General features: G+C 45.2%; 1 protein-coding gene across 1 annotated transcript in view; it reads right to left on the bottom strand.

Annotated features, from left to right (window-relative positions):
* Window positions 1–243: 243 nt before the first annotated feature.
* LOC136957633 (sodium channel protein type 2 subunit alpha-like) overlaps window positions 244–13681 on the bottom strand; it is a 33754-nt gene continuing 20316 nt past the window's right edge. The window contains exons 2-4 of the mRNA XM_067251722.1: window positions 9952–10107; window positions 3068–3214; window positions 244–2056 (exon numbers count right to left, since the gene is read on the bottom strand). Coding sequence (XP_067107823.1) covers window positions 1919–2056; window positions 3068–3214; window positions 9952–10071 — 405 coding nt within the window. The 5' untranslated portion in view covers window positions 10072–10107 and the 3' untranslated portion in view covers window positions 244–1918. The remainder of the gene's footprint in view (window positions 2057–3067; window positions 3215–9951; window positions 10108–13681) is intronic.

The following is a 13681-nucleotide window of genomic DNA, read 5'->3' as shown; positions in this document are numbered from 1 at the left end:
TATTGCTGGAATACACCACAATGGAGCTAACAGCATTACTCCCCCCCCCCCACACACACACACATACACACACTCCCAGCTCACTCTACAGTCTTGCTGACTGACAGCCCTGGCCACACCCCTCTATTAGAAGCCCATTAGACAGCCTGTGGAGCTCCAACCTGCAGTGATGGAGGACGGAGGAAGTGGGTAGGAGGGAAAACTTAGTTTACAGTTCTTAACTGTTACTTTTCAGGTCTCTTCTGATCATGGCTGAGACTCATCAGTGTGGATAGACACACAGTTGAGAATCCCCTCTCTGTGCTCTTAGAGGAGTGAGAGTGTGTAGAGTCCACACCCTTCTCTGGAGAGAAAGTGCTTTTCCCTACTCAGTAGACACCTACTAGTGTTAGCACACAAACACACACACAGTCCTGCTTCTCTGGCGCCACGGCGTACAGACATGTTGAGGTGGTGGACTTGCAGGAGGGAAGGAGGGGGTGGAGGACGCAGGAGGACATGAGGGAGGAGAGGGGGAGGAGGAGTGAAGGGGAGGGGTAGATGGAGGAGAGAGGACCAGCTTTTTCCCATGCTTACTGACTGGCTGTCTGACTGCTTTGGTGGCTGACTGGCTGACTAACGGGCTGGCACACTACTTAGCTGGCTGACTGACTGACTGCTTGAATGACATGCTCACTAGCATGACTGATTGGCTGACCGGCTGGCTGGCTGATTGCTTGGCTGACTGACTGCCAGACTTACAGCTTGGCTGACTTGCTGACTGACTGATTAACTGACTAACTGGCTGACTTGCTGGCTGACAACATTGCTGACTGGCTGCTTGGCTGACTGGCAGTTTCATCCTCTGAGATCCAGTGAGCCAGGCAGATCTTTTCACCCAGGGTTACAGTTACTCCCTGGAGTAAAATCCCATAATGTCTGCTTCCCAACAGCCCTAAGCAGCAGTGTGATGTGTCATGACTTACAGTAACAGTATTATGAAGAAGCAGAGTTCATCACACACCAACATTATACAGCTGAATGGCCCAAAAAACAACACTGCCTGAGTCACAGCCCTGAGCCCATCATGAATTCACTGGATTTACTGCACCACTGTGTTCATCTTTCAGCCAGCATCTCCAGTAAATATTCCATAACACTGTGTGAATATTTAAGCTATAACCTCCAGTAAATACGCCACAGAAAAAAGCTGGTCATTCAGTTTTCATCTCCAGTGTTGTGACCTTTCATTAGGGCCTCCTAGACAGCTAGCTTGGGTTATTTATATTGTTACATGCAGTCACATTAACAGCTTGTGTTTAGGATGCTGTGACATAAAGAGTATCACAACATCAGATCACATCACAAAATCACAATACAATTACACAACATAACATCACAACATCAGATCACATCACAACAACATGTCACAACATCACATGAACACACAACAAGTCAATGCGACACAACATCACAACAACACATCACAACACAACATCACATGGTAAGATACAACTAATATCAACTCAATGGAATGGTCCTATTAGTGTAGAGGCTGTCATTTAAAAGACAGCATGGATAGAGACAGTACATTTACATTTAGCAGACACTCTTACCCAGAGCGACTTACAGTAAGTAAAAGGACATTTCCCCAAGGCAAGTAGGGTGAAGTGCCTTGCCCAAGGACCCAACAACATTTTGCAGAGCCGGGAATCAAACCAGCAACCTTCTGATTACTAGCCCAATTCCCTAACTGCTCAGCCATCTGACTCCACAGTAGCATTGATGCAACCTGGACACAGTCTCTGGGTTTCCTCATGTTAAATAATTGTCCATCAAATTTATTCTCACAATCTACATTTTCGGAAACAGCACCATTATGTGTGTGTGAGTGTGTTTGTACTACGAGTGTGTATGTGATTGTGTGCATTGTGTGTCTTTAGACAACAAAAGGATATGAGTGGACTAATATCTTTATTGAGGCTCTTCGTACTGGATGAAAAGGGCTAAAAATATAAAGGGCTGCAGTGGCACTGAAACGGAAGATGGCCTTCCCTTTATTCAGCACTATAAAAGTCTGTGGAGAGGGGAGAAAGGAAGAGGATGGAGAGGGGTAGAAAGGGAGAAAAGAAGGAGAGGGAGAGGATGGAAAGGGGGAGAGAGGAAGAGGATGGAGAAGGGGAGAGAGGAAGAGGATGGAGATGGGGAGGAGAGAGGAGGGAGAAGAGGGAGAGGGAGAGGGGAAAGAGGGAGAAAAGGGAGAGAGTTAGAGGGAGGCAGGGAGAAAAAGAGAGAAAAATAGAAACGGCGAGGGAGAAGGGAAGAGAAACATGCATCACGGTTAAAGAGCAAGGCAATAAACTAACAGTGACACCTCCCCCACACTCTACACACACACACACCTCTCTCTCTCAGACACACACACAAACACACACTCACACACACACGTACACACAGAACAGCCAGAGGAGCAGATCTTGCTGTAAAGCCAGTGGTCAAAGCGGACAGACAATGTCTAGATGAAAGACCAGAGTCAGATTCACTAGAGGGTCAACATCAGACATTCTCCCCCTCTCCTCTCCTCTCCTTATGTGACTGAAGCAGGAGAGAAAGAGAAAACAAATGAGAGGGAAAAAAAGAGATAGATGGAAAAGAGAGTGAGAGAAAAAAAGAAAGAAAAAGGAAGAGAAAGAGCCGGGGCTGCACTTTTCATGTGACTCACCCCATTCACCAGTCATCCCTCTCTCCTCTCCTCCTTCTCAAACTCCCATCCCTCTTCTCGTCTGTTTTTCAAGTTTCCACCCTTGCTTGTCCCATTCTATAAACTCTTTTGACACTCATCCCCCTCTCCATCTTACTAAAGGACTAAATCCCCCTTTTTCCTCTATGTCCGTTTCTCTAAAGCCTCGATCCCTGCTGCACTTATCCAGTATCACTTCCCTCTCCTCTCATTCCCTGTCTCTTCTCCCTCCCTCTCTCCTCTCCCTCCCTCTGTCTCCTAGACCATCCCGGTATCAGACAAGACAAGAGCAAAACAAACTTACACAGAGACACCCCTCTCCCCCTAGTCCCAGTCCTCCACACCCACCCTGTGATTCTTATGGTAGTAGGGGTCAATGTCCTCCAGGGGCACCCCCACCAGCCCAGACGGGATGTCCCCAAAGATCCGGGGCAGCTGTTTGGACGCCTCCAGGTCTGGACGAGGCTTGAGCTCGTCCACATCTCCCAGGTCCTCCTGGGGGGGTTACATAATGTTTACCAGTCAACAGGCTCTGTGTCTGTGTAGTTTCACCAGGAGGGTATTCCAGGTAGCGGGTTTAACAAACTCTGAGGCTAAACCTGAACTCTGAGTTGAGTTACTCTAAAATGGGAAACTCCGAAAACTCGGTTCCAGAAAATCTGATTTGAATTTGTTAACTCAACTCAGAGTACGTCATCTCTGAGTTAAGCGCGGGCATGAGAACTATTAAAAGGCAACAGCATGTTCAATGTTATATTAAATATGAAAATATACTACAAACAGACATATTTTGCTTAGGCTATACGCTTGTGATTGTAGCCTCGACGTCACCTTGGTTTTAACCATATATTGACATGATACAAAGTAAATATCAATTGGTGCCTATTTCAACTTATAGTAGCAGTTTCCCCCAACCGAATGTTTTTCATCAAAGGATGATGATGATGATGATTAAGATGACGAAGAGACATTGACTGCTGCCGCAGAAATGGATGCAGGTAATTATGTATGGTAGCTACTGGTAGTTCTCTTCCCATGTACTTTTATTTACAGGCTTGTGTGGAATTGTCAGTTACACTGACATTATGAGAATAATGAATATGAAAAACGATTTGCACATTCTGATCCTGTTGAACAGAGCATGGATGCAGTATACAGTGAGATGTTCATTTAATGGCAGGTAAATTCTGCATGTGGAACGGTGAAATGTAATCCAATCTCAGGTATTCCCAGTTACAAGTAATTGAGTTGTAAAAACTGCACCTCATGAAGAAAGTACCAAAAACTGACCAAGAGATGGTGTAGGCCTACTTAGGGTAGAAGAATAAAGGCTAATCTTGAAAAAGATTTACTGGAACACCAGTTACAGGAGGATGCATGGTCACATGTGATGTTAATTGTAGGAACAATAGCCTATATGAATATTAATTGTTGAATTTGCTGAATTTCTATTTTGACCAAGAGATGGTGTACGTAGCCAGAAGAATAAAGGCTGATCTTGTATCAACCTGCCCCCACCTCTCATATGGTAAAATATGGAGTTACTGAATGGACTCTCAACTTGATGGCTCTCACACATCATTGTGTAACTTACTGTAGCATTGCTAGTCATGCTGATAAGTAAGGGTCAAGATTGTGATGTGATTAGTTGTTCTTGGGTATAAACGGAATTGTGAAGCATCTGTGGATTCTTGATCTCCTGAGACCTTCTCCTCAGTGATTATTTGGTTAATGTTAATACACTGTTCAGTTTCCCATCTTCCTTCAAACCATAGGGGAATTAGTTTCGGTTGTTTGGTCAATATTGACCCCCTACAATCTTGAAATAGATTTGCTGCCTAGATTTTGGGAGCGCTAAGTGGAACAGCTTGATTTTCGCCCCACGGAGCGAGAGAGAGAGCATATGAGAAGTTTGTTTTGTAAATGGGACCAAAATCGAAATTGCTCTTTTGAGAAACTGTAAAAGAGGAGGGCAACATGTAAAAATGAATACTAACCTTTTTATGTTGCCTCTTTACTTTGATGTTGGTCCAAACTTCTCATATGCTCTCTCTATCTTGCTCCGTGGGGCTGAAAATCAAGCTGTTCCACTTTTAATTTGAAGTTACCGGGGGCATGTTCCATAAAGCAAATTTAAGCCACGCATGTCAGTTATTTTCCCGTTTATTTTGTAAACTCGCTTATAGAACAGGTCCCCGATTATTTGGTATTTTACCTTACGGCATGCACGCGACCTCCGTCATGAATAGAAAAGGTACTGTAGCGTGGTTTGCTCGTTTAAGATAGAAATACTTTATGTGATACTAAAGAATATATTGTGCTTATTAAAGTTATGCATTGTGCTTATTAAAGTCATCATTACATATTGGAATAGACACATAGATTTTGAATCCTTCAATACACACAAGATATCACAATTGTTTTTGAAATGACTAAATACTGTTATAAAAGTAATTGTTCTCTTTTATTAAGGACAATATGAGCGAATACTTTATTGTGATAGGTTGCTGAGACCGATAGAATGCCGGGAAATTCGGTATGGGGGAGTGTCTCCACGACTGCGTGCTCACATGTATGCAAGAGCTGTGAAAGTACAGACACGACTCCCCGGTCTCTTCATTCATTCTCTTCATTCATTCTCTCCTGTATTCACAGGTAACAGTAATCTGCCAGTCCGGCCTCCTGAGCCGAGGTCTGCAACAGTTTCTTGGGGGCTCGTCCGGGATCATTTCCACGTGACGTGTGGAGACTGATCCAAAAATTACTAAACCGCGGGACCAGGGAGACGTTGAAGCGAGGGCTGAGGACAGCAGCTGCGACGTCTACTGCGGCAATGGGACACAGAACAAACCAGGATAGTTGAGAAGACTGCTGTCTTAACTTTGAGATCAAGGCAGTGACAGAGGGTGACGGAAAGTGACATCATGGCAGATCGTACGATGAAACGCTTGATGTGGGCCATCAGGAAGGACCTGGTCACAGTACCTGCCGAGGAACTGTTCCGCGTCGTCAAGATTATTGAATCACTGCCAGGGACAGACTCATCTGAACTAGATCTGGAGGACAGTGAGTGTAGTTTCGAGTATATCAATGCTTTCATATCGAATGATCTCCTGCTTGAAGCCGAGGACCAAGATATGAGTGAACTGTTAGCGTTACAAGACACTGGAAGTTCAGCAAAACAGACTTGCGATGTGGTACATACATCTGATGTTGATGCATACACTCACATTACATCTGTGTCACATCCACATGCCATTGAGGTACAGGCAACACCCACTCAAAACACTGACCGGGCTGAACCTGTAACATGAGAAGGTGACACCACACCACCTGTAGGCCAAACTGAACCACCCAAACGGGTAGTCCATGACTTTGCATTCCCCATGAGAGGACTCTCATACATTCAACCACGTGAGTTTAAGATACATGTGGGACATATTGGGGATCATTCATCAGATATCACATACAACAACGTGTGCCGGCAGATAGACAGTTGTCGGCGGGAGAAATTTAGCGCGGCCGATATTGTCAGAGGGGTGCTGCGAATCATCAAGCCAGGAATTTTTAAAGACATGTTAATGCAGAGGTGAGGCCACTTCGGGAGCTCCTTGAATCTGAAGACGATCTGGAAGTCTATGCTGTAAACTTGCTAAGAAATGAGGACTCCAGCTTTTCCATTAATGTCCCATTCCTGTTGAGTAAAATGCCAATTGAGAGACCACTCTTGGGTTTCAACTTAGTGGAAGAACTGATTCAAGGGCAGTCTGAACGACTGTTGCCAACACTTACCTAACGCACTTAACCTCCTTGCTGGCGGGAGCCATTAATGTTTCGAACGAAAAGGTACAAGCTCTAGTCAAAGTGGTAGGGCAGTGGAGGAAGATTATGGAAACGAACGCTTGAAAGTCGGCCAGAGAGATGCTGTAGTACTGGCAGGACAGGTGGCCTGGGTGAAGTGCAGAATTCCTTCAGAGATGGTGCAGTCAAACTCAGTGTTCTTATTTGAACCTCATGAAGATACTTGGACATTGGAGAAGGCCTCTTAGAGATAAGACCCCAAAGGGACTCTTGGGTATCCATCCCCATCGGAAATAGCACAGGGACTAACGGAACTTTGCCGTGAGGCACAGTAATTTGAACATTACAGAGTATTTAGAGGATAGTGGATTCTGGGCAGGCGAATGAGTTGAGACCTACAACAAGGAAACCAAGCTGCGACCACCCAAGGGGACCAGGAGAAAACATTGTTATGGCATCCACCCGTCGATCTAGAGCACCTGAATGATAGCCAGCAAGAGACTGCCCGGAGGATGTTATATGAGGAGTCCAGGGTGTTCAGCAGAGACGACGATGACATTGGGTGCATACCTAGCTTGCAAATGCCAATCACGCTTAGTAACGATATTCCAGTCCAAAGGGCGTACTCAACAGTACCGAAACCCCTGTTCAATGAGGTAAAGGGCTATATACAAAACCTCCTAGCAAAGGGGTGGGTTGTTAAATCAAAGCCCCACTGGTCTGCGTCCGAAAGAAAGATGGCAAGCTGAGGTTCTGCGTTGATTACCGTCTCCTGAAGAAAACCATCCCTGATCGACACCCACTACCCAGGATACAGGATCTGATCGACACACTTGGAGGATATTCTCATCCTTGACCAAGGCAAAGCCTACCACCAAGGGTTTATCGCAGAGGGCTCCAGACACATGACAGTATTCATCACACCCTGGGGGCTGTATGAGTGGGTCCGTATCCCCTTTGGACTATCCAATGCGCCTGCTGCCTTCCAACGCAGCATGGAGGAAATGCTTGACTCGCTCAGGGATGAGTGTTGTATCCCATATTTGGACAATGTCTTTTGCTATGCGAGGTCGTTCAAGGAACATGTTGAGAGCATCCGTAAAGTCTTGAGAGCACTCCAGCAGCATGGCGTCAAGTTGAAACCTGAGAAGTGTGAGATGTTCCGCAGTGAAGTCAGGTACGTTGGACGCCTAGTGTCGGCTGAGGGAGTGTGGATTGACCCCAAGGACCTGGAGGCTGTTCGGTCCTTAACGGGCAAGACTTCCCGAACGGTGGGAGTGAAAAGGAGACTCTTAGGGTTCCTCAGCTACTACCGTGCCTTTGTCCAAAACTTCTCCAGGGTCACAAAACCCTTGTATGAGCAGTTACAAGCAAAGCCTGAGACAGCACGGGATTCACACAACAGGAGGAAATCTAATGGGCCACAGGGCAAGACTTCAACTTGCCCTTTGCGCTCCACACCGGCGCATCCGAAATGGGTCTCGGGACCATCCTGTACCAGTGATAAGAAGGGAAGTTGAGAGTCATCGGCTACGGATCTAGGACGTTGACGGCGGCGGAGAGGAACTATCGGTTACACAGCAGCAAACTCAATTTCCTGGCCTTAAAGTGGGCGGTGTGCGAGAAGTTCCGGGACTACCTGTGTTACGCCCCGCACTTCACTGTGTATACTGATAATAATCCCCTGACGTATGTGATGAGCACAAACTCAACGCAGCAGGCCATCGGTGGGTTGGGGAATTGTCTGACTTCCGGTTCGAAGTCAAGTATCGGCCAGGGAAAAGCAACATCGATGCAGATACTCTGTCCCGCCTTCCCCTGGACATAGAAGCATTCGAGTCTGAATGCACTGAAGGATTACCCTTGGGAGCAGTACAAGCGGCGTGGGAAGGGAGTCAAATGGCAGAGAAGAAGGATGTAGCCTGGGTTGCTGCCCTATACATGTCCACGGTGGAGAATGAACCACAACCGCCCACCTCCTGGTGGTCATGGACCATTTCACAAGGTTCGCTCAAGCCTACCCGAAGAACAAATCGGAGCGGACTGCAGCTGAGCGCTTTTTCCAACATTATATTCCACGCTTCGGTTATCCAGCCAAACTACACCATGACCAGGGCCGCGAATTTGAGAACGAATTTTTCAGAACTCGGTTTTCAGACGGTTTGCTGGGATCGGTCATTCCCGAACGTCACCATACCACCCTCAGGGGAACCCAGTTGAGAGATTTTATCGGACTCTCCTACAAATGTTGAGGACACTGACAGACAAGGAGAAGGAGAGATGGAAAGATCACTTGCCCCAGAGAGTGCACGCGTACACGAGTCTACATCCTCACCTCCCAGTAAATCTGATCTTCAGTTTGGTGGGAACAACAGATGAAGTCACACCAAAGGAGTATGCTAACAATCTGCTCCGACAGTCGGGTCCTAGCCATAATGCGTTGCAAACGCGTCCAGTGTAAATAGGGCAGGGACGTCATTAGACCCTTTTTACTGGGGCACGTGCCCCAGTATAAATCTGCTGTGCCCCAGTAAAATCTAAAGTTTGATTTTTAACAATTTACTTTATTAGTCAGTGCATTAATTTAGATTGATAATCTAAATTAAAAAAAACGCAGTATCCCAATCAAAGCTTGTAAAATCAAAGCAGTTTAACCGAAAACACAAACTAATGCCCGCAGAATTCCATGTTAGCGCACTCTTCTGAGCTTGCCAAACTGCAGCACGCACACAGAAATCCAGGTGTAGGACTCGGCACACAAATCAGAATTGAGGTAGGCTAAGAAAACATTACAAAACTAAAGAAAGTTTCTAAATGATTGGCCTACTGATCTTCATAATTTGACTAAAACATAAAAAGAATATTACATGAAGCTCAAAAAAACACTATTTGCGCTCAAATGCACGCTCGCATTAACTATTGATGTCCCTGCCAAAGCTGATAGTAAGTAAGTAAAGTTTATTTGTATAGCACCTCTCGCAGATAAAAATCACAAAGTGCTTCACATGATGATATCAAACTTGCATCCCTGAACTGTTGTACAGTGGGTTAAGCAAGGGGAGTTTCTATAGCTTAGTAGGGTATTGTGCGCAGCAAGCTTGAAAGAAAAAAAAGGGATATGAATATGTACCTCAGTAGAGTTTTATGTCTAACAACGCCTCTGGAATAGGGGGTAAACTGCCTGTCAACCAGCTAATTATTTGCTGATTTTTGTTATTAATTATTATCAACCCCACCCTATCAGAGGTGTAGGACAGACATAGCCCCACTCTAACAGACCTAGCCCCACCCTATCAGAGATGTAGGCCAGACATAGCCACACCCTAACAGACCTAGCCCCACCCTATCAGAGATGTAGGACAGACCTAGCCCGCCCCTATCAGAGATGTAGGACAGACCTAGCCCCATCCTATCAGAGATGTAGGACAGACCTGATAGTGCTTGGCATGCCGAGCCTGCTCCTCAGCAACGCGCTTCTCAATGGCAGCCAGAGATTCGCGGGTGAACCGGTGCAAGCTGCCTGGTCCTGGTGGTAGCAGCAGGCTGGCCATCTTCTCATCCTGTCTGTCTGTCCTGCACTAGACACTCTGGAGGGGGGGGAGGAAGAGAGGGAGGGAAATATGGGATTATTCGCTGCCACGTTTATAGCTCCTGAAGGTCTCCTGAAGTTCTCATGGTAATGTTGAGAACTGGCTGGGAGCCCAGGGAGACCACAGGTTCTCAGATGAATCATGATAATATCAGTATAAGATCACATCTCATCACACACACACACACTAGCCATAGCTCACATCCCATCACACACACACACACACACACTTTTAATGCAAACGTTACCATTGCGCAGCCAACGTAAAGCGGTCCTATGCTAACGATGGTTTACTTGCAAATTCATACTAGTGATGTGTCATTTGTGAACGATTTGTTCATTTTGAACGAATCCTTACAAGGACTCGGGAGTAACGAGTCCTCTCAAAGAGTGATTCGTTCATTTTCTCGTGGCCGCGCATCGGGACTGTTGCATAGGCTCGTCCAAGTAAACAGTAATGATTCGTTCATTTCCCGTCTTCGGGTACGAGTCTTTGGATCATTTTTCACGTGACCTGCATAGGCTCTGTACTGGTAGCTAGAGGAAACAAACGATTCGTTCATTTCCCGACTCGGTCTTTCTACGAGTCTTTGGATCATTTTTCACGTGACCTGCATAGGCTCTGTACTGGTAGCTAGAGGAAACAAACAATTCGTTAATTTCCCGACTCGGTCTTTCTACGAGTCTTTGGATCTTTTTTTACGTGACCTGCATAAGCTCTGTACTGGTAGCTAGAGGAAACAAACGATTCGTTCATTTCCCGACTCGGGCTTTCTACGAGTCTTTGAATGCTTTTTTCACGTGACCTGCATTGTATTTATTACTAGAGAGTATTTTTCATTCCCTTTCGCGTGGCCGCTGTTTTAGTAAGACGTGAATGATGGTTCACGTCTGCCCCCCCCCCCCCCCACGTTGAAATGAACACATTTTAGGATTTAACTAAGCTTATGCCCTTAACTTAGTAGCTTTTCAGCTTGCCGCAGGGAATTCTGGGTACCAAGAGCAATGCACGAGTATAGGCGATCTTACAGCATTGTGTAACACACTTCGGTTGAGGATAGTATCTCCAGAAAGCCAAGTCACTCCTTTAGTGGCAGAATACATTGTTATGTCTACAAAATTATTTTAGTATACGTTTAGCTAGCTTGCAAATCATGAGGATAGACTATTGTAGCAGACCTTTCTATGTGACAACGGACAAGGGTGTTTTGTCCCTCGGGAGTTGCCGTAGGCTTGATGCTGAAATCAGTGAGGGCTGTTCGAAAGGCTATGTCATGAAGAGCAGTGGTAAAATACAAGTTTTGAAAAGAGACCACGTCTTATTGTCCACACGATCATATACAATTATATCTAAAACGAACTTACAAAGAGCTCGGTCACACTACCAAAGTTGAATTAGTAATGTTAGCGATGCTAGCGTTAGTTTGCTAGCTAGCCTATAACATTTCACTGGGTCTTGTAGCTGTTTGATTAACTGAAATGATTATGAAATGTTATGTTCTACTAGCCATTTGCCTACTTTAGCAAGTCACTGTATTTCCAAGCCCTGATAATGTAACTGAGACGACACAGAAAATAATTCCTCATTCAAGTAATAAGCCCCTGTTCAAGTGTTGAGCATTATATAGAGATCTTGAAAGAAGCCACTTTTTTGTTCTAAAACCAGACTATAACGCCTGGGACACACTGCCTGCGATCGGCTGCGATCTGCTGCGATCTGATGCGAGGCGCCTGGAAGCGCTTTCTTTTGGCGCCCATGTTATCAAATGGGACCGACCACACTGGCTGCGAAGCGATCGCAGCCGATCGCATCGCCTGCGATCGTTTCGGCAGCTGGTCGAATTTTTTCGCGAGACGCTTGCGAAATCGGCTGCAGGATGATGAAATACACCATATTAGTTGATATATTTCAATAAAAAAACATGTTATTAAGATTTTACTCCATTAATTGTAGACTACGGCGAACATTTGTAAAGTTGTAGACTTTATAATTACACAATGTTGGTAACGAACGTCCTTTACATGTGGTTACCCTGATGAAAACGAATGAAAATAAACGGATTGATCCGTTGAGCTAGCATGCCCGTAGTTGTTTTGTTCAGACCTGCAAACTTGTCGCTTTTCGGCGACAATCGCCGTTTTCTTGGTCAATTTGATCATTTAAGTGAATCGTGTAGAACCGGAGAGTTATTATTTTTTTGTGTGTGTGTGTGGGGGGGGGGGGGGGGCGGGGGGTGTAGGCTGCCCTTCTTCTGTATGCCATGCAGGCTTAGAATTGTGAAACATTATTGGATAATTCTTATAATTGACATTTCTCTGGGTCAATTGGAATCTTAGCACTTTTTCTCTTGACCAATCGGAATCTTAGCACTTGCGTCAGAATCTTTAAGTACACAGCGTCAACTGTTACAGTGCGTTTACAATGCAGCGACACGAATCGCTTGCCATCGCTCGCCTTCCCACAGTGCACCACGCTTGGGGGCGTGTCAGACAGATTAATGCAGAGTTGTAGTTCTCTAAAGTCACTGCTGTAATTCGTATAATGTCATGGCCAAGTGTGCAGACAAAATACAACTTTTACACACATTAAGCAAAAATCCGATACGCTTTCTAGATCTGACATGATCTTATCTATTGCACACAATAGGATTTTTTTCCCACTTTTTTTAGACCGAGTGAAAGATTAAATGCCATCCGCACTCTATGTAACCGGTAATGTGGTGGCAGGCCTCTGGAAGTTGCTGCTGGAGTCCCTGTACTCCATAAATGGAGCCAGGAACCCCATCACAGCAGCATACTTCCAAGGTTTATGATTTGTCAGGCCTGCTCCACTCCTGCTCAACTCTTTCTCCTTGTTCTTTTCCCTCTTGTAGCTGTCCCTTAAATTTTTCCTTTTTTGCAATCCTCAGCTAGAAAAACATTATTTGAAAACTGTTTAATAGACATACACGTTGACATGTGTAAACACGTTGTATTATATTACTCGAAGTGTCTGCTAATCTGTCGATACAACTAGGGAGTCCCAGCCGGGCTAACTAGCTAGCTCTAGTTACCACAGAACAAAGTCCCAGAAATTGTACCATCTCTAGTTCCTCTTTCAAGTAATAAGCCCATGTGTTCAAGTGTTGAGCATTAAATTAGCAGCATGGTCTGTAGAGATCTTGGGACGAAGCTGCAATAGCGTACATAACAGAAAGTGTTTCATTCTGGAGAAATTGTGTAAATGTTTTATGTAGTTAGATGGTCCGAGGAAAATGAGTGGAGTTGGTGAAGCGCCCTGGTGAGTCGCAGTCATTCGCCATAGTTCTAGTACTAATCTGAGGCTAGTCTCCATAGATATCTATATTATTTCTATGGATATCTATGCCTAGTCTCCTCCACGTCTCCCCAACGTGACGTCATCACCAAATTGCGCTAATATGCTAATGCTAACACCAAAAACGACAAAAACTGGTCTTTAACACCATTTAGAGACACAATTTGGAGATGTTTTAAATGATATACATATCTTGAGTGCTTCATGTATCCATTTATCATCAGTGATGTTTAACCTGCAATATGGCCTTTAAGTC

Source organism: Osmerus mordax, chromosome 15 (assembly GCF_038355195.1).
Source record: "Osmerus mordax isolate fOsmMor3 chromosome 15, fOsmMor3.pri, whole genome shotgun sequence".
NCBI classification, from domain to species: domain Eukaryota; kingdom Metazoa; phylum Chordata; class Actinopteri; order Osmeriformes; family Osmeridae; genus Osmerus; species Osmerus mordax.
This window is presented reverse-complemented; position numbering and strand designations above follow the sequence as displayed.